Raw genomic sequence first — 26,644 nt, forward strand, 5'->3', positions numbered from 1 at the left:
GAACAATTTCAAGCTCTGGTAACATTAAATGTAATATTATCTGATAACTTTTGGCTTGGCTTGACTTGCCAGACTTTTTCACTGAAATAGACTTGGAAATACAATAACATGAACTATCAAAAACTGATCATCGCTTCATCATTGAACACTACCATATATATGAATATAGGCCGGTATTATGTTACATGAGACAGCAGGCGTTAACGTTATCATCATTGAACATGTTGCTAACCTTGTCATCCCCTCTATAAGACTCTGGAATATTGCCATGCCTATCCCCAACATTAAAACCGTGCCTCCAGTAATTGTAGCTCTCTTTGTAATCGTTGGTCATGTCTTTGAAATAGTTGTCGGCTGAGGTGAAGTGCAAGGGTAGATTAGGGTTGGGCCAGAACTCAGCCCGCTTTCCACTCCTTCTAACTGCCTTTAACACTTTGTTGCGATCAACGTAACCGATTACAGTCACCTTCTCCCTCTCAAGGTCCACCTCCACCGAATCAACCCCTAATACATGAACCAATAAGTATAACAAATTCTTAAATAAAGAAATATTCTTCAACTGTTTAGCAAGCAACAAACAGTCTCTAAATCCAGAGAGGGCACATAGCATGAAAATAAAAATAAAAAACAATAGAGTTGCTACATTGCATACCCCTAAGCTTGAGTATGGCGTTTTTGACAACCCTCTCGCAGCCAGGGCAACACATCCTGACTTTTAGTTCCACGGTCTGTACAACATAGCAAACACAGACAGGTAGGAGAGACTAAATGATGTCATATATATGCTGTTTTTTTTTAATAAGTAATTACAAACATTTTTTAAAATTGTTCTCAAAGTGTTCACACTATGTGATAACTCTGTTAATACTTGTATTGCTTTTTAAGTTAGAGTTGCAACTTCATATCAGTAGGGCAAAGTCTATCAAGGCATCACCGGATTCCTCCTCTACAATCAGTAATTACAAACGTTTTTTAAAATCGTCCTTAAGTGTTCACACTGTGTGATAGCTCTGTTAACACTTGTATTGCTTTTGGAATAAACAACAATGCCTCTAATTATATTATTAAGGAAATTTTCTTTAATAATAACTCTTTATTATTTATTATTTGTTCTTTGTAGAGGAACTTCCCTTTATGCCAGCACTATATATACAATGAGTCAGAGTCATGGCAATCAGATGCATAGAATTTTTCTGTTAGTAATTAAGATATTCTCACACTGAAAACCTTTCTTTCCCTTTTTGAATTCAAACGATGTTCATTTCTATTTGCCTCCTACCTGCAGATACATACATGAGGGGAGGGGGAGGAAGTCACAGATTATTACACACCAATTTTTCATATTGACAACACATTTAGTTAGCTGGTATGAATATGAAGGTTCAATTTGACGATTCGGATTTCAACCTGGCCAAAGCATTCTTTTATTATTCATGAGTTATTGAAGAATACTATCTTATAATAAAAAAAATATACATTAAATACTCCCAACTCTTTACCATCCCAAAATTTTCCCAACTCACTTGGTGAGCTCGAAAATGGACCAAGACAGTTTAGTAACTCAACCCAGTTTTTAGTCTATATATAATATTTTTGCCTGAGAACAAAATATATTTAACATATTTTCTTATTGACTCATCAAATTGGAGTCAAGTTTTCCCTTTTTAAAACTATGCTATCAATTATCACTTATTTCCAAGTTTGACAAGTTTGTAAAACAAGCTCATTTTTGTTATTTATATTAATCTAAATATTAGAGTGGATCGGCAGGTACCCTAAGGTGAGTCTTGGTGCCTACTAAAATGATAAGAGAGCAGACAGTGGGGTAAAAAAAAAGTTTTTCTTTCTATTTCTAGCAACTAATATACTTTTGTTTTTTGTTCGTGCTAACAGCTCGGTTCGAACATGAAAAACCCGGTTGAATGTCGAAACTAAATAAGACATCTTATGAAATAAAAATAAATAATGGTGGGACAACAGCAAACCTGCAATGAAAGAGGTTGACCCTTGGGGGCCATGTTGTTGAGTCGATGATGTAATTGATATTGTTTGGTTAGAGAAAGTAATAGTAGTAATTGATGTTTGAAGGAAATAACCCAATGTTCTCTCTAGTGGTGTAGCTATGGCCATAGGGTCGGTCCATAGTATTTAAAGAGAATAGAAATGAGACTGGAAGATGTTCCTTCAGGGTATCGCCTCTTTTAATTAGTTCTAATCTCTTCTCTTTGTAAAATATTCATATTCCCTCTACACTCTTCTAGGAGGTTAGTTTTCCTTGTAGTCAAGTTGATTGAACTTAAAAGAGGGTGGTTATGTGGGTCTTCTTCTCGAGTCTCACGTCTCAACTAAACATACCCTTTATTTGATAGGGAATGGTATCTAAAACTACTTTACATTAATGCTTGAATTGTGGGTCAAGCTTAGCCAACATTGCTGCTGAGAATATTAACTCTCATAGGAGAGGGCTTAAGGAAAGAAAGATGTTTTTGGATGTATGTAAATGGAACAAATACCTATTCTAAACATATCAGAAATTTATTCTCCTCTTTGAAAATCACTCCAAATGCACCTTCTATTAAGGCCAACAATTCTCACATTTCTAGATATCCGTTTATTTTCTTTACACTATGTTTTGATGAAAGAGAACCTTTAGGCTTCTTTTCCTTTTTTTAAGCAAAAGGGTCTCGATTCCACGGCCCCATAGTTGGAAGAATCGGGATCCAAAAAAGTGTCTCATTCCTATAGAATAGGAATGATGTCTACAATTTAAAACACACTGGGACTCCTAATCAAGCCATTTTTTACATGGCACACAGCCAAATGCTTTTAACATCCAACCAAAAAGTACCACGTAGGCACTGTATATTGCTATAGGATCACAACTCTTGTTGGAATTATTAAGGACTTCTCTAACCACAGCATCAAACTTACAGCTGAGACAAAGGAATAAAACACAGGTTTCCGATCGGTACATGTTTCCTAATTAACTTGGAAATCACTAGGCAATACACTTCCATTTGGAAATCCCCATAAATTTGATGAAGTGGTGAAGTTTAATAATTTCTAATGACTGTTTTTACCTCTCTTATGTTTATTGTTTGTTATTTATTAGCTTTTCATCTCCTTAAATCCCTGATCCCTTCTCTGGCGCAGTCATCAATTTCTAGTTCTCAAAGATTTTCATTAAGGATCTCTTCCGTTTAACAGCACTTATGCACCCTAAATGGGAGTAGTTTAGGGTACTCAAATACAAGACCAAAAAAGAGAAAAAATAAATAAAAATAAACAAATGACATATTACAAGTAATTCATGATGTCTAGAAAATATTAATAGAACATATAAGAATTCTTTTCCAAAAATGGATCATAGTAGCATACGATTATCAACCTCAAACAATAAATAAAATTAGCATACCATGCCTCATCAGATTTGGACCCTGACATGTAAATGAGAATACAGTCTACTGCACCGGTACAAACATGAACCTCAGTTGAACTGGTAGTCTAAAGCAAAGCTTGAAGCTATTCTCAGACCAAAAGCAATCACTTCCCTCAAAAGGTAGAGATAAAATTACATTATTACTAAACTCCAGGTCTAATAAAATACAAGTGCGTAGAATTAAAATAAAGGTATATACATGCATACTCCTTCTTCCTATCATAGTTTTTTTTTTTAATAAGTAGTACTTCCTATCATAGTAAACACAAACAACAGTAAATCAGGTGGTATTCTATGTTCAACATCAAGATTTTAAGCATCTCCATGCCCCAACAAGGAGCACGAAAAGGATTAGAACCAGTGCTACATAGAAAACGTAATGAGACAAAAATTTTGAGTTCTGCAAAAGAGGGCTGGCAAGTTTCAATCTTGATCTCAACCACAGTTTCCCCTTGGATTCTTGAGCAATTTCCCTTTTATTGCTAGGAGGGAGAGAGAGATCCTTTTCGGACTCGTCACTTATACCCTCTACAGCCTTCTCAACCTGCAAACAGCAGTTTTAAAGTGTTTACGGACAATGAATATAGATATTATAAAATTTTCAAAATTCCATTCACTCAATGAAGTTCTCACCTTGGTAACTGTTGCTTTCGTCTCATGGTTTTGTGTGTTACAGCTTGATTCTCGTGCCTTGAAGGAAACTACCCTCAGGGAAAGCCTCTTTTGTAAACGAATCCTTCTTGGAGCAATGCCATGTGTTACAAAGTTGTTGGGACTTGATTGATCTTGTGGTTGGCGAGTCCTTATCTTGATTCCGGTCCCAACATGACCACTGGTACTATTAACAGGGTTCTTCTGATTAGTTGATTCTTCAAGACTACTGAACAAATCATGCAAGGGGTCTGTAGCAGAGTCAGCAGATGAAGCATCCAGTCCAACAGAATCATCCCAAAGGAGACCGATATTAGTCTTTACATGTTCACCACCATTTGAGGCTCCAGATGCATGGAATCCTAGAGAAGGTTCCATCGGTAAAGGATCCTTGGTATATACAGGCTCATTAAACCACTGGGAAGGTTCCAGCTCTGGATAATACTGAAGCTTTGAGGGAGGGAGGGAGGGAGGTTAGTCTCTAAAAATCAGGTCATCAAAGAAATACAAAGCTAAATCACATAACCAATAATGTTGCGTGCTTACGAAAAATGGGGAGAAAAAAGGTTATAATCAAGGCAAGGCACACCACATGCACCTTAATACATGTGAGGCTAGTCAGTGTAAGTGAGGCACAGGCCCTACTTCAAACTGAATTAAAAAATGTATTTGCTTAATTCTTTATTGGTTACTACAACTTAATAACATGCATCATGCCACATAATATCATCACGATAATATATACAAATTTTTTTTTTTTTCCTTTTCAAAAAAAAAAAGATAATATATACAAATTTCTTCTTCTTCTTTACTGCTATTAGCCTATTGCTATTGCTATTGTTGCTGCTGCTACGGCACAATAGCAACACATGTGCCACAACAACTACAACACATGCGCCACAACAACTACAACACATGCAATTGTTGGCCTACTGCTACTACCTTTTTGTTCTCCTTTTTCCTCTCTATTTTTCTGCTGCTACTGATCATTTTTCTTCTTCAAGTGTTGAATACTTTAACTTGTTTATAAAACTCTTATTTATATATATTAAAATTGTAAAACATAGGTAACTCGTCTTTACTCTTTTTTTTTTTTTTTTTTTCATCTTTATAATTTTATTGTGCCGTACGCCACTCAAGAATGCGCCTCACCTTGAACCTTATGCGACAGGCACCAGGAGGCCTTGGCGCCTTTCGCCCTAAACTATATTGGATCCAACAATCTTAAGGTGTCTGAGCTGTGTAACCAAACAATGAGACTACTATTTTGGTGGCTTATGTCAACATAACTCAAACACTGGATTGAGAGATCCATTGTCTCAGGAACAAAACAAATATAATAAAATAGATTACAAGGTATTGGAGGTTTTCCTTTCACCTGAGCTTGTGCCACTTCTGCGTCCGTGTCACTGCTTGATCCATTGTCCTTGCTAGACATAGACGCCCATGGCATGGCCTGCAACATATCATCAATGTTCTCAATAACTGGGTTCTTCTGACACGTAGACTCTTCACAGTACTCATCCTGGGTATTGAAGACCCCCTCCAAGAATTCTGTAACAGAGATGTCTTGCTCGTCCATACCATCATGAAAGAGCATCCCATTATGCCCATTGCCGAAGTCACTGGCAAAGGGGGAACCCATGCATGAAGCTCCTACACCATAGTGTATCGGAGAATGCAATGGGGAGAAAACCTTAGAGCTCAAAGGCTCAATTGTTGGATCATAAAACATCCTCAAATCTTCTTCGATCTGTGAATCCACCTTAGGAAAGAAACAGGAACAAGCAAGCTTTAGATTTGCAGTTATTTTCACACATTCCAAAATGAAAAATAGGAAAAGCTACAAATTGAATTATAAAATTTTGTACCTCAGTGGCTCTTACTTCTGCTTTGTAAGCATCCACATCAGAAGCCATATAATTATTGCAACGGCTGACTTCAGGTGCTGGAGCATGTGGAGTCCTGTTGTCTGATTTATCAGCCAGCCACCTCTCAATACCTACCGGTTGCTCGGTGACTTGCATAACAGACTCTGGAGTTGATTGCATCAATGCATGATTAGAAAGTGTACCCTCAGGAGAAGATTTGGTTACGGTAGGAGAGGAGTCAGTCGGTCCCAATTCATCAAAACTAAAATTTTCAGCCCTCTCGTCTTGCTTCCTAAATAAACGACAAAGAACAAAGGCAGCCTGCACAAGATGAAGGAACAAAAAAAATAATTCAAGGGACGACCAAGACCATACTACGAAGAAGTACATCTTGTTAAACAAACAACTTCTCAAGAAAAAACCAAAGAAAAAATTCAGCACAAAATGTAGTCACAATAGTGGGAAATAGGAATGGAAAGAAAAGTCCATGCAAAAGGCGAACAAAAAGGAAATTCGATACTTGGGAACATCAATGACCTAAGTTTGAAGCAGAAACAAAGCTTTGGGAACATGGCAATGTGAACATTCATTTTTCTATAAGATTTCTATCACTAACACATGATGTCAATGCTAGTGTGCAAAATCGGTTTTGGAGAGATCACTCCTAAGTCCTAAGATAAGACATCAAGTAATCAAAACAGTTGGAAAAAAATTAAAAATAGTTTTAAGTGGGTACATTAGGAAATTTCTCTCTTAATTATATAAAAAATGACTTAAAAACAGCGATAGTAAAGTTTTTAATAGCAATGACACAAATCCAATTTTGGTTTTGCTGGCAGGAAGAGAAAATGGACACCTGCTCAGTATTGGTGCCATTGAGGTCTTTCTCAGTTGTTCGATACTCGTGCATTATCCAGTTGGTCCTCTCACCCTTAGGAGCCCGTCCTCTGTAGAAAACAAGTGTCTTCTTCATACCAATCAAGTTCATGACACCAGATGACGACGTGCGTGACTTGATTGTGCGATCTTTTCCGGTGGCTTTCCAGTACCCGGCTTCTGTCGCTCTGTTGGATCGATGACCATTCGGATACTTACGATCACGCGGGCAGAAGAAGAACCATTCTGGATCATCCGTCTTAATCACAGATAAGCCTGCCAAACCAATTCTAGAAAAATTGATGAAAAGAGAACCATTATATCTCAAAATTAACTCCAAATGTAATCAAAATTTTTTTAATGTCCTAGATCTAAATCCTAATCAAAGAAACAGATAAAGAGAGAGATAGAGAAATCCCCAAATTGGATTGGTGATGGTGATGGTGACGAGTGACCAAACAAAAACCCTAAATTAAGAAAGTAAAACAATTTGTTGTCTTAGTCTTACCGGGCAAATCCCAGGGCTCAACCTTACAAACATCGATTTCTGGAATCACTTCAACGTCCGAGTCCTTGCCGTTGATCTTCAACCGAAGATAGTAACTCACAAGCTCTTCGTCAGTGGGACGAAATCTGAATCCCAACGGTAGAGATTTAAAAGACAACACCGCCATGTCTCCCGCAAGTACTCAATTATTTCAGAAACCAAACAAACAAACAAACTAGTATTTTACTATTTTATGGTTGAGTTGAAAATTGAAAATATTGAAACAGAAACCCTAAAACACTAATTCCATTTCTTCTCTTCAGTCCTCGCCTCGATCATATACAGAAATTGCAGAGAGAGAGAGAGAGAGAAAGGGCCGGGGTTACAACAAGATATTCGCGTTTGAAAGTGAGGCCTTGCTTTCGGATATAAATTTCAGGAATACCACTTCATGCACTGTGTTAATAAGTACATGACAAGTGGTTAAAGAGGTAAGTAATTAAAAATAATAATGGAAAAAAAAAGAAAAAACGACTAAAATGTCACCCGTCCAATGAGAATTTAACACATAAGACAGGATCTCCGTCTGTGTTATGCTGTGATGTTTACTTAAATAATAATAATGGAAAAAAAAAAGAAAAAACGACTAAAATGTCACCCGTCCAATGAGAATTTAACACATAAGACAGGATCTCCGTCTGTGTTATGCTGTGTTGATGTTGAACAATTCTTCTCCTGACATGATTCGCTTTATTAAATCTGAATATTTTTCCATCCATGTGGATCTTTTAAGTTAATCAATCACATTTGAATATATTCTTCTTCTTCTTGCCTCCTTTGTTGAACAAAGTAAATGATCTTAACCAACCCCATTTTATAATAATAATGGACTTAATATAATTCTCTTTTTTCACATATCTAGAAGCATAAAATCAACTTCTACTTCCGCTCAGTTTTTTCTCTATTTTCTATGTAAGTATTGATAGCTCTTTTTAAACATTAAAATTAAAAAAATATATATGACGTAATTCTCTCATTTCACTTAGATATTGGGGTTGTGATGTCTCTCAAAAATATCCGCTACCATGTAATACTAAAATTGGGTTGAAGATCTGCAAGGACCAATGCAATACAAAAGAACACCATGGAATAAAGAATGCTTTTGTTGGGAGTTTTGAGAACAATTGATAAGATAGATAGGTGAAAAAGTGTGATTGTATAACACCAAAGCATTAGGTCTCCTTCTCTCAATGGTATAACATTAGGTAAATAATCCTCAAATATGCGATTGGGGATTTCACATCCCAAATCCCCAATATGAGGGTTTTGAAATACAAATCAAAAGTTTAAGATCTAAATTTATTTCTAGTTAATTATTAAATCAAGATAATTTCAAACCTTAACTTTACTGGAAAGATTCCAAGGACAACGATGTATCAGGAGGCAACAATGCAGCGGAGAATGATATTCAATAAGATTAAGGTTTCTCGTTGTTGAGAAATCTAGGGCTTTTTACATAATTATGAGAAAAGCGTGAATAAACTCATGAAATAGATTTAACCTTAAAACTTGAAAAGGAAAAAAGAATAAAAACAATAAGTAACAAACAAGAAATCATAAATAAGGAATGAACATTAAGGAATAAAATAAAATAACATTACTTTGTTGAGAGAATTCACTCCTAGTCAAGACTAAGATTTTAGCAATCCATACAAGAGAAAACTAAAGGTTATTTTCCAGAGAGAGTGGTAAGAGAAAAGAGATAAATAAGATAAAGCAAATTTGATTTTAGGAAACCTAATTATACAAGTTTCTAATGATTGGAACACAATAACCTCGATTCACGAGTCATTAAGGGTACAAATAGAGAGTAAAAAATTATTCGAAGCTTTTTGTCAAAGTAGGGCCCACTCTGTGAGATTCCAACTCCATCATGATGACTTCCACTCTTTGAGGTTCCACTTTAGTTGTGGGTTTTTCTTGTAATTTTGCTGGACTATTGGTACACTTGGATTTCTTCAATAAATTCTCTATAGTACTTCGAATTTTGGTTTGTGATCTTGATTAATCTTTTTGGTTCAATTGATCTCTTGGTTGTATTTTAGTTGTTGAATTCAATGTGAAGGTCTCCAATAGCTCATGATCTCTACATTGAACAACTAAAAATAAGTTAATAACTTATTATGCACTTGGGAACCAAAAGCTCATAAACTTTCTTAACAGAAAGACTTAAACTCCTAAGAAAATGATAAAGCTTCAAATAAAAACACCATCAAAGTTCACATTTGTGCACTCATCAGGTTGTTGTGCCAAACTTTTGGTGTAAAAATAGTAATTTTATTACGTATGTATCTTTAGAGGTGCAACTTGGTTCGGGTTGGTTCAGTTTAGAGCAAAACCAGAATCGAACCGACCAAGATCGGTTCCGTTATATGAGATCCAGAACCAAACTGAATTGTTCTGGAGTTGAACTAACCTAAACCGACCTTAATTCAGTTTAGTTCCGTGGGTTGCCAAGAAATTCCCTCATTTCTGATCGAATAGCAAAAATTTCATCATCTTTCCTAACATTACTTTGTTTTACAGCTTGAGAAAGAGAGATAGAGATAGAGAAAGATGAACTTGTCACAGGTCACAGTCGCAAAGAGAGAGATGAGCGGGTGACAGTCGCAGGTCGTAGAGATGAGAGAGAGAGAGAAGAAGGTTAGGTTTTGTAAAAAACTAAAAATCAAATATAAATATGATATTTATTTTAAATTAATATTGATTCAATTTTTTATATTGCCTGAACTGAGAATCAAACCGAATTCATTGGTTCTTTATTTCTAAATCCAAAATCAAATCGATACCAGTCTAAACCGAATCAAACCAATCCAAACTTTACGATTTGGTTTGATTCTCGGTTTGAGCCGAATTAAATTGCACCCCTATGTATCTTAAAGAGTTGGGATTTAAAAATGATATCCCATTCCTATAACTTAGGAACAGTGACTATGAGGTTTGGTAGGAGTTTAAGACACACCGAACTTCTAACCTAGCATTTTTTTTAATTTGCCATGCAACCTAATGTGATTGTTTTCCAGTAAACACGTGCCACACAGACACTGTTCATATGCTATAGCAATGATACATCCTTCAGGATCATGTCTCTATCTTAAAACGTTAAAAATAGAAGTCATGATTACTTCTCATTCACCGTTTGCATAAATCTACCTTGTTTTTCTTTTTTTTCTTTTAACAAAGAAGAGTAAAATCCTTATTTTAAAGATTGATTTATTAGAACATGCATCGAAAATTGATTAATTCTCAAACGGTGCATAATTCAAATTAATTCCTAAAATGATATTTTACTATTTTTTGAAAATACATTTTTTTTTACCAAAACGATAAACATAAAATAAAATTAACAGTGTTTCTTTCATATTTCTTGTACCAATCTATCTTTCTTCTACCTTTTTACCATTTTACCCTTCACAATTTAAAAAAACTGAACTCTTTTATATACTATTGATAATAAAAAGTCGATTTAATTTGAAAATAAATTAAAGAAGGGTATATTGGTAATTTTAATAAATATTAAAAAAAGGTATTTTCAGTATGGAAGATTTAAGAAACATTGTTCATTTTATTTTTTACCGTTTTGATAAAAAAAAACTTACTTCCAAACATGATATTTTACCATTTTCAATATTAATTTGAATAGTATATCATTTTTGAAATTAATCAATTTGTGTGCTCCATTTTGGGAATTCCCCTATTTAAATGGGTTTTGTTAACTTATGTCCTAAGAATGCATGTTGACAAGCATTAAATTCACAATCCAAGATTTACTTTTGGAAAAATTACTTAAAGAGCCTTGATAGATGGATTTCTTTCTAATTAGTCTCTAAATTTTAAAGCTTCTCTTAATAGTTCGTTCAATAAAACTTTTCTTTCTAATGAGTCTTTGAACCCCACTCCCCATATTTCTCACAATTGAAATGCTAAAACTGCCTAACCGTTTGACCTCACCATTTTCGTCTAAACAATTTAGATTTACAACATCCCAGTTGAGTTTTAAAAACTCTATTCCGATGGAAAAGATTTTATAAGAAAAAAAGAAATCATTTTCAAGCATTTTGAAGATATATGTAAAAAGCTAGCGTTTTTTTTTTTTTTTTAAATATATAATTTCTTCGCTTCATTTTGGATGAAATTTGATCAAGAATTGATATTTTGCTTTGAAATCATTTACATAAATTGTTAGTCAAGTTTTAGTTGATCTTTTAATGTATTTTAGTAAAAATAAAATTGAAAAATGAAAATGGATGGGTTTTACCAATATCAAGCTCACTGTTTTTTATTGTCGAGTTCGATATTTTTAAAAGTTGGCGGATTCAACAATAAAAAATGTCTAACTCAACAATTAAAAATGTTGAACTCTTACTCGACAATAAAAAGTGTTGAGCTCCACATTGTATAATTTTTTTTTTTTTTTTGAATCTCAACCTTGTTATTTATTTTTGTTATAAATCGCCGAAACAAATAAATAATACATTTAAACATTTTAAATTAAAAGTATCTCATTTCCATTCGTCATTCACGATAAAAAATTGTTTGAAAATAATTGTAATTGTTGTTGCAAAACTTAAGTACGTGAAAAATATGAGAAAAATGGTAGTTTGGGTATTTTAAGAACATTATAATGTGAAATAAGGTTGAGGGACCATTAAGAAATAAAAAAATTATTAAATGGATTATTAAGTTACCCTCCAAAATTGAAGGACTATTTAGAAAGAAATCCTTTCGCCAGGTCCTTTAAGTAATTTTTTCCTTCATGTTATTCCTGAACTGCTCTAAAAAAAAAAGTCCCTACCAAAAATACCCCTCAAATGTTGATTTTTATTTTTTTTAAGGTTTCTTAGAATGTGCAATTGAGACAGGTTAATAATTTTAAATAGGTGCTTCGTTAGAGCACAGGTAAAGATGCATTAAATACACCTCGGAAATAAGCATTTGAGGGTACTTTTGGTAAGAAACAAATTTTTTTGAGAAAAGCTAAATAAGTGTTAGATCCAATCAGCATGCCTTTATTCTTTAAATAGAATGAGATAAATAATTTTGGAAATTGGAGTGTAATGAGTATATGTTAGGGTGACAATAGTAGCTCTTACAATTTAGCCATTAGAGCAAAATTTAGGGAATTGAATTCTGGTGGGTGGGTAACTGACAGATGAGATTGGGAAAGGGGGCAAAATTCATTATTATTTAGCAAGATAGATAGATAAATTTTACTTAGAAAATTCAAATGTAAAAACTTGAAGATCCATCCAACTCTGGTATTAGATTTCAACAGTTTGATCGAATAACTCTTACACTCCCTATGTTTCCTAGCATGCAAGTCTTGAAAAGATCCTCCGTTGCACTTGGGGTTGAAATATATTCGATTTTAAGTATTAACTTATTGTAGTCAGGCTTGTGTAGTAAGGAGTAGGTAGAGTAGGTAATGGCTGATGAGCCCCAAGCAACTGGAGGAAAGAAGCAACGCAAAGGAATTCTCTCTCGAATTTGGAATGGAGTCTTCGGACTACGCGGTGGCGGCGGCGATGATTTTGAGAAGAGATTGCAGCATATATCCAAGGAAGAGGCTTCTGTTATTGCAAGGATGAAGAAAAGATCACAAACGTGGACAAGAATGGCTAGGAATCTTATCATTTTTTCTGTCATTCTAGAAGTGAGTCTTTCTTTCCAATTTCCAACAACATTGTTTGTTTCTTTCCTGAATCCAGATCCAATGACCTTATTATTCCATTTGTACGTGACTAGTCATGCCAATATGCCACAGGCCTAAATCTTCATTGCTTATCTATCAAATAAATAAATAACCTGTCGGCACTGTGATTTCTCGTATCATCTGGTTCCTGAGATTCTGGATATGAAAGAAAAAAGTTGCTTGCATTTGTAGTCATTGTTTCAGTTGTTAACACATTCTTGGGCATATAAGATTTTCTTTTAACTCCAAGTTGGGTTGTTAATATTTTCAGGTTATTGCAGTGGGTTATGCCATCATGACTACTAGATCCGTCCATTTAAACTGGAAGATAAGGGCCCTTCGAGTTCTGCCCATGTTTCTTTTGCCTGGTCTATCTTCTGGCATTTATTCAACACTTATGAGCTTTACAAGGATGTGTAATTATCTTAAACTCTACACCTCATTAATTTAGCTTGTTTTTTTTTCTTTTCTGCGATTAACATTCATTTCTTACTTCCTTTTATGCGCGCGCGCGTGTGTGTGTGTTTGTAGAATTTGAGATTATCATTGCTGAATATGCATTTAATCTTTTAATACATTTGAAGCTGTTGAATTTTTACCCACTTGAAGTTTTTTCTATAGTATGACTTCAGAATTTTATTAAATTGGGAAATCTGCTTCACAAACATTTCTGTGACAATTAAAATTGTAGTCTACCATTTGGATCCTTATCTATATTTTCAGATTTGGAAATTTATTGTGTCTGAAAATATCCTTCAGAAATGTTTTAACTAAATCAAATGCTGCAAATATTGTCTCGGATCTTAGGCCTATCTTTGTTTTTTTTTTTCCTAGACGTGAACCTACGACCTCAAAGTTGTTTTGCCTCGTGTCAAACCAACTGAGCTATGAGTCTAAGCCCTTAGGCATATCAGTTTGGTTGGGGTAACTCATAAGATCATGCATAAGATGTTAGTGTCTAGGTTTTAGGAGAGGTCATCTCAATTCTGATATAGGTCTAGAACAAGGCGCTTTTATCATGGATCGTTAAATTATGGGCGGTCTCTCGATAGCCAACAAATGTTTTGATTTGAGATTGTAATGGGATGCCCTAATTGATCTAGAGAAAGCCTATGTTTTGGTCAACTGGAAGTTATTGAGTTTATATGGGTTTGGGAAGTAGGTGAATTGGTTGGATTAAGAAGTGAATACCCACATCCTTGTTTTTAATTTTAGTGAAAAAGTACATTTCATTGTGTTTGAGAGTTCTCAGGGTCTAAGGCAAGGGAATCTCTTGTCTCCCTTCCTATTCCACATTGTACTTGAGGCCCTAGGAATGCTAATGTCTAGGATTGTCGCCAATGACAACTTGTCTGGTTGGAGTTATTAGGTTATAAAGTTGGTTTCTTTCTTGTATCATATAATGGATTGCTTCTTGTTGTGACCGATAAGAACAAAATCATTTGGGATCCAAATAGGGAAGGAAATTAGGGTCTTGGAAATCGAGCTTCTTAACAAAAACAGAGAAAAATGATAAATAAAAAGTTGTATTGCAAGCATACTTATCTATTTTATTTTCTTGTTCTGCATCCCTAGGAGTGTGGGAGTTCAACTGGATAAAATGTTACGTCATTTCTTGTGGAGCGATAAAAATGAAGCTTGCAAATCTCACCTTGTGAATTAGAACACCATTTATTATCCCAGAAAGAGTGGAGTTTAGGCATTTGAAATATTAAAGAAATGAACTCAAATTTTCTAGATAAATGGTTGTGGAGGTTTGGTGTTGATCAAGATGGTTTTTGGGCAGAGTATTGTTATACTAACTTACGGTGAGAAAGTGGGAATAGGAGATCATCATATGGACATGTTGTTTAGGAATGTGTTCTTATGGCACTACCCGAATTTTGCACAAGGATAACATTTAGAGTTGGGCAATGAGAACTTGATCCTATTCTAGGAGGGTCGTTGACGTGGTACTCATATCTTAAAATGAATTTTTGAATTTTCATTCAATTTCATTTATGAAGAGTTCACCGATTCAGGATTTCATGGTCATTGGGAAGAACACAACATTTGAGATTTTAAATCTACTGCCACCCCCCCTGCTGAATACATACCCGTAATTGTTGCATGTCCAAAAAGAGTTATCCTAACTTGAACTCTCTTCATTTTGAAATTATGGAGGAAGTAAGTGTAGAAATTTGAATTTATTGAGATTCTTGGATGAATATTACAAAAGTCCAATAGGGTATTTATAGGCATTACATCAACCAAGATATATGAAAACTACCTAATATAAATATTCTAGAATATCCTAATTGATATATTCTAAATATCAATATATATTCTAGAATATCTTTCGTCACAACCTTCCATTTGGGTAAGATACACTAACAATGATATAATGTATCTCATGCATTTTAATACAGTGCATCTTATTCTCTAATAGTAAGTTCCATTGGTTGTTCAATAGCTTAAGCTAGCCCTTCTTAAAACTTTGGAGTTAAGGAAGTGAGTTTCATTGCTAGTTAGTAAGAGAGAGATGTTACCTAGCATTTCCTTTTTGTTTCATCACTAAGTTAATGTGTTAATTAAGGTCTACTTTACAAAAAAATTATTTGGTGCGGACAACATTTGGGTTTTGTTGAGAAAGGGGTAGTTATTCTTTTTATAGTCTAAGGATTGTGGATTTTCCATATAAACCCTTAATGTAAAGAAAATGAATTATTATGACCTGGAAAGTTCTATTCTAGAAAAGAAGAGTTTTAGACTGATGGTTATGTAAATTATTGAGCTTGTAGCTTCAGTTTCAACTGCCCCTTCTTCTATATTAAGTCAGTGCAAATGCCAATGGCTTGTTTTGTACTCTGTTACAATGAGGTCTGGTCCGTTACCAATCTCTGAAGTATCTAGCATTTTCATAAAGGAGATGTCCCTTCATCCGATGCCCTCACCATCTTGAGACTCTTAATTCGTTGGCAATTGTTCATTTGGGGCATAGTCACCAAGTCGGGGTTCGAGAGTATCTTGGCAAGGGGAAATTTCGAAAAATACAGTAAAATCAGGAAACAATAGGAGAAAATCGTTAACAAATTGAGCTGGGTTTAGGACTGTATAATTGTTCCTACTAGATGTTGATATTATATGTGAAATTACAATAATAAATCACCAAACTAAATTAATAGTGACCATAAGTCAACAACAAAATTAAGGTTTATATTGTTCAAAATGGCAAAAGATTACAATCATTAGTGCAAGTTAAGATTCGTTAACTGATCAAAATCAATGTCATGTTCATTTGCATCCTCATTATCTAACACTTCATTCGTAAAATGATTGCCATCATCTTTATCAAGGTCATCTTCTTTTACTATTGCATCAAGTCATCTATTTTTTTCTGATGTAATCACAGAGTTCATGATTTAATTGTGATGTTAGTGACTTAATCGTGAACTTTGTTAAGGTCTATACTTGATGAAAAAGTCACGATTAAACCGTGTTTAAATCAGTGAAGCATAATGTCATGATTTAATCATGGCTTTTTCGATAAGTCGCAGATTTTAGTGACAATGATTTGGGGTATGTTTCCATGATGATGTATCATGTAGCTAGTGGCATTGAGGATGCCTTCAACAAAGAGAGAGCCAACTTACATGGTGATGGGTTATGAATTAGGATTAATAGGTAGCGGAGCAAAGCATATCCTAGAAACAACTAAGTGTTGAATATTAGTTGCACTCCATTACTTCAAAAAGCACCTTTGCATTCATACTATGATTGCACTCCAAAAACAAAAAAGAAGATTAGACCCATTTTTGTCATCATTGTAGTGGTGGATTTTACCTTCCAATTACATGCACCTCAAGATCACTCCTTAGACATTCATATCTGTTTCCAATCGTTGCTTGTTCGCTATTTTCGACCTAGAGCATCATTATGGTACTTACCAAAGAGCCTTCGATGCCAAAGTCAAAACTCAAGCCAAAAATCCAATTTGGAATGAAATCTTCTATATAGGGTTTAGACACCCCAAAATTATGTAACATCTTTTAAAAATATTTAGTAAAACTTCAATACATTGAGAAAAATTAAAAATTCGGAAGAAAAGCTAAAAACTCGAAAACCCATGGTGAATTCTGGAAGTCAAAAAGCTAAACCAAAAATCAGAAACACTGCAAAGAGGGGCGGCTGTAAACACACCCCAAATTGCATGATAACTTCCAACAAAATTCGAGATAAGCTTTCAAAGGCAAGTTCAAGGGCTTTCTAGTTTTTTTTTTTGTTTTTTTTTCAGAATTTACTTATTTTCACAACCTAGCCAAAATTCATCTAGAAGTAAAATATTGTTACCGGTTTTAGTGTTTTAGCAATGTTTTGAAGTGATAAATTTATGAGCTTCTAAGATTCAAAAAGAACCTTAGAATTTGAAAGTTGGTTGGGTCGCTAAAAAATACGTTTTTTATTGAACTAGTTTTTATCCTTTTGGAATTTGGATTTGAGAGTTTTTATTGGATCCAAAGGGGGGTATTCCATTATTTACATTGAATATCTTAAGTAAAAGTGATATTTAATTAAATAAGAGTGCATTATTCTGTTCTTGGGACCATAATTGATTAGATTAAGTAATGATCGATTTTCCAATTTGGTCACCCAAAAAAATAGGTGGACGATATTCAAGACCAATCACCCATTTGTATGGTAAAAAATGAGCCACAATGATCCCAAAAAGGCCACATACCTCTAAAACAAGTAATGATTACTTTGTTATCAATCTGTAAACCTGGTCACCCAAAAAAGTCAAATGGCAGGATAACTGGGCAAAGTCATGATGGCTTTTGCTCAAGATTGAACCTCGATAACTCCTTAAAAAGGGTGGGCGATGTCATAGTGTAGATAAAATTGTTTAGTTGGCTTGTCAGCTTTAAATGCTTGTAATGATGGTTTGTGACTAGTATGTATGCTCACTCACCCAAAAAAGGCTATGAAGGATTTTGAACACTAGTAATTAGAATATAATTGGAGCTATTCATTTTGAAACCATCATCATACTGACTAACATAGTGGTAGAAAGAGTACCCATGTAACGCTTGGACTTCAAATAATTTAGCTTTAACCATGTTAAGGGTCAACGTTGGAACAACCGAGCCTGTTGTGTGCGATTCTTCTCTTCAACAAAAAGAACAACCCCGCCCTTTCGGCAGGACCTTTGTAAACAAATCCTCTTATTCAAGACCTTCTCAATTACATCAACCTTGCGCTGTGGATTGATGTTCACCTTTGATAGAAGATAGAGTAGCATGAGAAAACTAATATAGCTTGCCATGAGCCCGTCACAAACTTTGGTGTGCACCTCATGCATCACTTGCTGGACTTCCTCCTCTGTTAGGCAACGCAACAAAACGTGCTTGAATGATCTTTTATAGAGCTGTTCCCCGCACAGCACATAGCGGGTGGCCAGTTTTCGCACAATCTGACGCCGTCGCAAACTCTGGAAACGATGGGTCACGCAGAAAATAAAATGCATTTTCAATGTTCGGGTGTTCATCGTGAACTTTTCCTTTTTTAACCCTCTTGGGGTTCATTCTGTGATGTTGATCCTTTTGAGGGACGAGGGAGCATTCTCTCTTATTGAGCTGAAAGCACACACGCTCATTCAACAAATCCAAAAACTTACTCCAGAGGGAAGGCATTCTATCCTAGAGGTGGGTTTCAGAATTCCTACAAGAGCTTTCAGGAAAAGAGGTACCTCTTTCATTCATTGGCAATCGTCCATTGTTGTTTCGTGTCGGTTATGATCCATATCCATTGTAATTGATTCTTAAAGTTTGGAAGAAACCCCAACTTGATCGATATATGAAGAAGATGAACCAATGTTTTGGATTTTTATCATCAATAATTCTAACAATTGTATTTGTGTCTATGAAACATAGGGCACATGAATAATCAATTTTGAGATCTTGGTCTACATCATGCCTCAAATTTAGGAGATCTAGTTGATGATGGATATATTGGTGGCTTGAGAGTTGAGGCTAATAGTGTAGCGTGAACCGTCTTTATTCACTTTGTTAATAAGGAACCATCCGGTTGCATGCCGATTAAAACTAGAACAAGAAGTGTTGTTCTTATTGTTACTTTTCTTTTTTGGATGGGATGGGGATTGACTTAGGTGCTTGTCATTGTTTGCCTGAAGTTTGAGCAACAAGAAATGCTTTGCACATATGGCATTGTGGCACTATGTTTAGGCACCTTATATCCATGAACGAGATGTGAATCTTAAAAAAGCAACTTACATTACCAAGTTTCTGGGAATAGATGAAAAGGGATGGACCTAGGCAAGCTATGTGGTCATCTTTCTTTGGTTAATGATAGATGAATTAGAATTTTGATTAAAATCTTAGCACATTGGTCTAGTGTTGTTGAAAATGTGAGATGCATGTATGCTTGCATATGTCAAGATTTACTAGTGAAGCTGATTAAGTTGAGCAAGAAGAATGTTGTCCTACTTGTCAAAACACACAACTTGTATGCGAAAGGAAAGCTATATGCTATCTGCTATGGTATGCAGAGTTGGATCTTGGTACCATAGAGAAATTTGTGATTTCATATATGGTCATGAATAGGTTCAGAATTCAATGGTTTCAATAAATTCCCTATAATAGTTTGTCTTTTACCATATCCAGAATTTTAACTTTGATGTGGAAGAGCAGCAACAATGAAGAACCTTATGCTTGGTCAAGACTTTGTTTTCCATTTATTTCATTGTAAAAATACACACTATGTTTTCTCAATTTTTGAGCAGTAATATTCAAGCTAACAACAGAAAAATGTTTATGAGATGAGTTATTTTCATGCTTGGTTGAAAGTTTTGGTTCCATGCGACCAATGTTGTGGAATCATTTCCATGTAGTTGGTTTTTTTTTTTGGTTGAGATGTTGACTTGGATAAGTAAGGTCCAATATGTATTTTGTGTCTTTGGGCAATATCAAAGGAAGAATCAGGGACAAAATTGGGATTTGAAAAGAGGGGGATCATTTGCAGTATCTAATGCGGAACACAACCGATGATGAGAATTTTTACAATTTTATTTCCCCAGTGCCGAAATCTTCTCAGTCAAGGAGAATTGATAGGGACATCAAATCTTAAAGAGTGGATTTTAGTTTTTTATTTAGATTTCTGTTTTAGGGCTTTATTTTAGTGTTTAGGATGAGTATTTGAGGTTATTTTCATGTTTTATTAGCCTATGGTGTTAGTATAAGTGTTTAAGGGCAATTTGATAATTTTATGTTGATTTTTTAATGAATTTTCATTGGCTGAGAATTCAAGAAAAATAAAGTTACAAGTTTGGGACATAGATGGTATTTTTATTTTATTTAATTTGTTTTAAGTTTATTTACAACTATTGGATCTCCTTATTTTAGTTGGATGATTGAGATTAAATTTAGGGTTTATAGAACATTATAAGCACTTGCTTCTTGCTGTAATTTTCTTCAATGAGGAATACAATTGAGATTGAAGCTTTTGATAATTCCCATTAATAGTATGGTGTGAGGCCATTTTGGAGTGAGTCTAATATCTTTTTCTTCTTCTAATCTTTATTTATTATTTTTTCTTGAATTCTTGATTCTTGAGACTCCTTTCTTGATTCTTGATTTTTTGAAGTCTTGGATTCTTGAATAATTTATCGACTAAACCAAATCTAGCCTATACCCAAATAACTTGAATCCCCTATTTTTCCAAAATCAAATTCCATTTTCTTATCTCTCCTATTGTTGCCCAAATATTGTAAATCTTTCTCTAATCCAAATACCTTTAACCTTGTAATTTCAAAATGTTATAATTGGAAACCCTTTGCAATTGTCGCCAAAATCCTTAATCCTTAACCCAATCCCCAACCAGATTTCCTTAAATCCCCTAGTTTTCCAAAATCAAATTCCATTTTCCTATCTCCCTTCATCGTCCTGCATCAGATTTGGTATTAGAGTCTAGGTTCAGGCAACACAAATTAGCAGATCGCGTTAATAGGAGATAGACTCAACAAAGATGTTCTCAGAGGAGTTGAAATATATGTTGTCATAATTACGTCGAGCACGCCACTCTCAAGCATATTTTCAGATTGTTCGTGACTGTATTACAAAGGAAAACGGAGAGCACATGCAATTACGTGATACATGGTATGAAGAATTCAGATAACAAAATTTGTGCTTCAGGTGCAATCATTTTGGACACGTTAAATCAAAGTGTTCAAACAGGGATAATGAAACAAGTGTGACGAAAGTCCATAATTCTAAACTCAAGGCGAGTAATGAAGAAATCTATGAGTTTGAGGTAAGCGATAGTGAGATTGAGGAGTGTGAGGCATCATTATTGGATCTTGAAGTAGAAATTACGTCAAAAGAGCATAAAGATTTTTTGGAGACAACATCTATAGTTTGTGTTCATGATGCAGTTGTTCCATCACTATCTCAAACCGACTTTATCATTTCAGACAAGTACAATGGAGACTTTGTCAAGATAGCAGATCGCAATTTGAAGTTAATAGTTCAATACAAGATCAAGACACGAGGACGAATCTTCGTCAAAAGGGATGAACCACAAATTGTCATGATCATTCTCAAGCACTTTAAAACTCGATGACGAGTTTTCTTCAATCAGAGGAGAGTAATGCGGAACGCAACCGATGATAAGAATTCCTGCAATTTTATTTTTCCAATGGCGAAATCTTCCTAGTCAAGGAGAATTGATGGGGACATCAAATCTTAAAGAATGGATTTTAGTTTTTTCTTTAGATTTCTGTTTTAGGGCTTTATTTTAGTGTTTAGGATGAGTATTTGAGGTTATTTTCATGTGTTTATTAGCCTGTTAGTATAAGTCTTTAGGGCAATTTAGTAACTTTATATTCATTTTTTAATGAATTTTCATAAGCTGAAAATTCAAGGAAAATAAAGTTACAGGATTGGGATATAGATGGTATTTTTGACTTTGTTTTAAGTTTATTTACAACCATTGGATTTCCGTATTTTAGTTGGATGGTTGAGATTAGATTTAGGGTTTAGAGAACATTATACGTACTTGCTTTTTGTTGTAATTTTCTTCAATGAGGAATAAAATTGAGATTGAAGCTTTTGATAATTCCGATTAATGGTGCGGTGTGAGGCTATTTTGTAGTCAGTCCAATATCTTTTTCTTCTTCTAATATTTATTTATTTATTATTTTTTTCTTGATTTTCTTGAATTTTTAATTCTTGAAATCCCTTTCTTGATTCTTGATTCTTGAAACCTACAAACTCCATTTTGTTTTATCCTTTAATCTTTCCCCACTTTCTTTAATCCTTACTTCATTAATCTACTAAACCAAATCTACCCTATACCTAAATACCCTAAATCCCCATTTTTCATACCAAAATCAAATTCCATTTTTGGTCATACTTGCTCAAAATCCAATAATCAAATTCTCCCAAATACCCTGGAGCCTAATCCAAATACACCCTCAACCGAAAGCGTTTTTTGCAATTGTTGCCCAAATCCATAACTCAATCCCTAACCAGAGTTTTCTAAATCCCCTATTTTTCCTAAATCAAATTCCATTTTCTTATCTCTCCTCATTGTCCTGTACCAGTATCCCTAACAGGTGCGGTGTTGTATAGGGACACACAATGCTTGTTTTTCTTTCTTAGTTGTAACTTTGATAAAATAAGATGTACATAAGGTCTGGGGCCTTGAGATGACTGTGAGCTTTTATATTAATGAGATGAAAATACAAGAAATGGAGTAGGTTTAAAAATTAGGGCTACTTATAATATCAATGAATGAATAGACTCTGGTTGCACAAAATGGGAGTAGGTGCGAGAGCTAGGGATTTATTGTTGCACACTATTTTTTATTAAATTATTATAGAAAGCAAGGTGAGATCTTTGAGATGGAGCAACACCTAGGGTAAAAGGTTCTTGCAACTAAAGGAAAGGTAGAAATGAGCACATTCAAGTGAGATGGTTTGGGCATATCCAACGAGGACCAAAGAAGAAAAAAAGTGTTGTGGCACAAGTTTAAGGTTCTAAAAGGGCGAGAAGTCGGAAAATGAAGTGGATTTAGGTACTAAAAAATAGTGACACATGCCTAGAGAGAAGATATAACTCTATAAATAGAATTGAATGGAAAAGTCACATTCATGTTTCCAAAACACAAATTGTTGGGAAAAGGCATAAATGATGATGAAGATGGAGAAAACAAATACAAATGCACATATATGATGCCTGGTTTCTTCAAAATGGTTACTATTCCTCAATTGACACAATATGATACCTCAATAGTGGTATTAGATACTACATGGCTAGTTGTATCACACATATTTCAAATTTGCATTGTACTATGATAAAGATTTTTAAGTCCTAGCAATTTTCTTATTTTGTAACTGAAGATAAAATCTACACGTACATTACAAGCTTCCTTCAAATTGGCATGGTGTTGCAGACTGAAAATTGGTATTCAGTTTACGAACTCTAAACTTAAAAGCATTGTATTGGCTTATTGGGTGTATGATTATCTTTATGCCCTGAATCAACAAAATGAAGGGTTATATCCTTGCTATTCATGTTTGTGTTAATGGCTGTGTCGTATGTGGGCATCCTAAGCACAATCTCAAAGCTCCAAGACACAAAAGAAGAGCAAAATGAGAACAAATTTGGCAAAGATCAGAATTTAGAGGCAATAACTTGGCTTGTTTTCGTCTCTTTCTAAATCTATTGCATCATTATGCACGAGAATGTGGTCAAAAATGACAACTGCTTGATCAACACATTGTCAAGTAGGGCAGTCACTTTTACTACTACACCTAGTAACATGGATAAGTTGGTTTGATGAGTGGAAGACAATGTTGAAACCTTCGGAAAGTCAACACACTTGCCCCTCTATTGGGATTTTAAGTCTAACTGCGTTATTAACTCCTAAACAAAAAAAAAGAACTATTTCATCATAAAGTATGTCTCTCCCCCTCAGCTCTGGGATGTAGAAGTGGTTGATCACCCCACCTCGGAGGAAGACCTGAAATTTTTCGCTTGATCTAGGATTGTTGATCTCACGCAGATCCAAGTAACTACAATAGTTGGCATGTATCAAACCAATGCTGCAGACAACTACTCACTAAACTGCGATATCGCAGCACTTACCCATTTCTCCCATTGCTATTACTACTTATGATGGTGGAATTTTTTATCTTCTACTCTAGTTGTTTTCTCGTTGACTTAGCAGTCTGCTCCAGCTGACTTGTATGCTGCTGGGACTATTTAACTGGCTTTGCCCCCCAGTGCCTCTGTAGTCTCTACCCTAGCTTCATCTAGGCAGTGTGACTGTGAAACTGCTTACATGAATCATGAACTGTAGCTGGATCATTTTTAATGTAAGGATCCTGTCATAGGAGGTTTCTCGGCTACATCGTCTCTGTTTATAAACCAAAAAAATTCACAATTGATGTTCATAAGATGTTATGGAATTAAAATAACATTGTTGGTGAATTAGTCAATTCTTTTATTTCTCTATCAATGCCGTTTCTGACTTTCTTGGAGTATAAATATCAAATTGGTCTAATCCCGTTGTCTTTACATCAGTTATATATTTTTTTTGTTTTATCATCTCATTTTTCTTCCTTTGGAGATTCTGTATTGTGATTTCGTTTCTTTTTTCCATTATCTTAAGCTTTCTATGGTTCTTTGAAATGAAAATAAAATAAAATAAAAACACGACAAAGGTTACAAAGCAATTTCTGAAGTATGCCCATTTTGTGCAATGATGTTTTAAATGTTTCGGTAGATGATGATTGAAGTACCGTGTGATTTTACAATAATACGATACCCATTTCTATAGTCTTCTCTTTTGAGATCTTTTGGTATGGTAATGCATTTTTCTCACTAGATACTTACAGATTGTCTGTGGATATTAACATAACTTGTGTGGGTTAAGGAAATCCCAGATCAGAAAGGTATACTGAGAGCTTTACATTTCATCCCGTGTATCACTGCAGGTGATCGCAAGGACCAGAAAACCCTTGAGAGGCTGCATGCTGAAAGGCAATCAAAAATTGATGAACTTAAAGAGAGGACAAATTACTACTCTACACAACAGCTCATTCAGGTGGAAAACAAAAGCTACTCGTGAACATTTTGTAGCATGTCTTCTAACAAATGTGTGCTAGTCTTATGCATCTCTATATGACCACTGAACTTGTATCGGTGCAATTATCTGAGCTTTCATTAATTAGTCCTTGACAAATGCTTGAGTGACTGCACCTGATTATGGTACTTACGGCAAGCCATTTCGATGCAGAGATATGACCCTGATCCGGCAGCAAAGGCAGCTGCAGCTAGTGTTTTAGCATCGAAATTGGGTGCAGATTCGGGCTTGAAAGTGTATGTTGGAGATGAATCTAAGCTTAACCCTTCATCAGGGAAAAACAACAGTGTTGAGTGTGTGGAATCCAAAGGGCTACGGAATCGGAAACAATCTCACACGAGATCCAGCAGCGCAGGAAGTATTTTGATGCATCAATCCATTGAGGAAATGCCCCATGATTTCGGTTTTGATGGCACTGAGACTCCGATACAGAATGAGCCAATTATTGTTGAACACCATCCAAGATCAACTATGCAGGATGTGGGATGGATTGCTCGTGTTGCAGCACTGCTTGTAGGCGAGGATCCAACAGTGTCTTACGCATTAATATGTGGCAACTGCCACATGCACAATGGTGGGTGGACATCCTTCCCAATTCCCCATGATGGGTCCTCTCTTTTGCTGTCAGTCATATCATATGAACAACATAGTCCTTGTGGGATGTCTGTCTTGTTGAGAGGATGGAAGTAGGTTGAGTAATAAATAATGTGGTTACTTTTGTGCAGGGCTGGCTAGGAAAGAGGATTTTCCATACGTTACTTATTACTGCCCACACTGCCATGCTCTGAATAGGTCACGGCAACTGGAAGCACATGATCCTGTTCCCAGCTCCACCAACATGAGCTTTCCAGAAACTCCGAGTAATGTTGATGCTGGTAAGTCTTTAACAGACAACAAACTGGCAAGCAGCAACTCATCGGGAGCTGTGGAGACAGCTGGAGGGGGCGAGGATAAAGTTTTAGAGGACTCATTTGATTAAAGTCTAGACTTTCATGTCATTGTCCCTGAAGATTTCTCTTTTATATATCTTCATATATACCTTTTTATCCTTCTTTGCAAGGAAGAATGTTTTGGTGTGCTGGGATATTGTTACATATTTGCTTTCTTGTTGTTTGTTTGTGTAACAAAAACTTTGGGACATCTTCCTAGCGATATATACACTTTTTTTTTTTTTTTTTTCCGCATGGTTTTTGGGGTGCAACATCTACTGCATAAATGTTTATCACCATAAGACATCATATATTAGGATTCAATCTGACAAGGAAAGCAGCAGATGCTGTCAAGAGTGCAATTCCATACCCAAAAAAACCTTAGTTCATTCATAAACCTGTCATTATTAATTATAAGAAAAAAATAATTTAAACCTAAATCTTTTGGATCAACACCGATTTCAATTCCTGTCTGTTGGGCTTGTCTAAGCTTGTGAA

The 26,644-nt window shown here is 35.0% G+C and overlaps 3 protein-coding genes across 6 annotated transcripts; 1 reads left to right on the forward strand and 2 right to left on the reverse strand.

Moving 5' to 3' along the window:
* Positions 1–4: 4 nt before the first annotated feature.
* LOC147393926 (heavy metal-associated isoprenylated plant protein 30-like) lies at positions 5–3,552 on the reverse strand. Of its 2 annotated transcripts, none has more exons than XM_086455275.1 (3): positions 3,416–3,552; positions 653–728; positions 5–504 (listed from the first exon to the last, which is right to left on the reverse strand). In XM_086455275.1, exons 1-3 carry the CDS (start codon positions 3,416–3,418, stop codon positions 182–184), a joined length of 402 nt encoding a protein of 133 aa, XP_086311401.1. In that variant the 5' UTR covers positions 3,419–3,552; the 3' UTR covers positions 5–181. The 2 variants fall into 2 exon arrangements, with proteins under 2 accessions (XP_086311401.1, XP_086311400.1); XM_086455274.1 differs by lacking the exon at positions 3,416–3,552 and adding an exon at positions 1,986–3,401.
* Positions 3,548–7,836, reverse strand: LOC147393927 (protein NTM1-like 9). 3 transcript variants are annotated; one of them, XM_086455271.1, is made up of 6 exons: positions 7,346–7,836; positions 6,818–7,113; positions 5,977–6,282; positions 5,469–5,855; positions 4,073–4,540; positions 3,548–3,983 (listed from the first exon to the last, which is right to left on the reverse strand). In XM_086455271.1, exons 1-6 carry the CDS (start codon positions 7,509–7,511, stop codon positions 3,744–3,746), a joined length of 1,863 nt encoding a protein of 620 aa, XP_086311397.1. In that variant the 5' UTR covers positions 7,512–7,836; the 3' UTR covers positions 3,548–3,743. The 3 variants fall into 3 exon arrangements, with proteins under 3 accessions (XP_086311397.1, XP_086311395.1, XP_086311396.1); XM_086455269.1 differs by having other exon boundaries at positions 5,962–6,282; positions 7,346–7,829; XM_086455270.1 differs by having other exon boundaries at positions 4,073–4,534; positions 5,962–6,282; positions 7,346–7,827.
* A 4,669-nt stretch (positions 7,837–12,505) lies between these two features.
* Positions 12,506–26,397, forward strand: LOC147393928 (uncharacterized protein At2g24330-like). Its single transcript, XM_086456172.1, has 5 exons — positions 12,506–13,037; positions 13,348–13,492; positions 25,069–25,178; positions 25,371–25,791; positions 25,943–26,397. The coding sequence occupies exons 1-5, from the start codon at positions 12,810–12,812 to the stop codon at positions 26,194–26,196; spliced, it is 1,158 nt and encodes a 385-aa protein (XP_086312298.1). The 5' UTR covers positions 12,506–12,809; the 3' UTR covers positions 26,197–26,397.
* The last annotated feature ends 247 nt before the right edge of the window (positions 26,398–26,644 follow it).

Source organism: Akebia trifoliata, chromosome 10, assembly GCF_017979445.1.
Source record: "Akebia trifoliata isolate Shusen 1 chromosome 10, ASM1797944v1, whole genome shotgun sequence".
Taxonomy (NCBI): Eukaryota; Viridiplantae; Streptophyta; class Magnoliopsida; order Ranunculales; family Lardizabalaceae; genus Akebia; species Akebia trifoliata.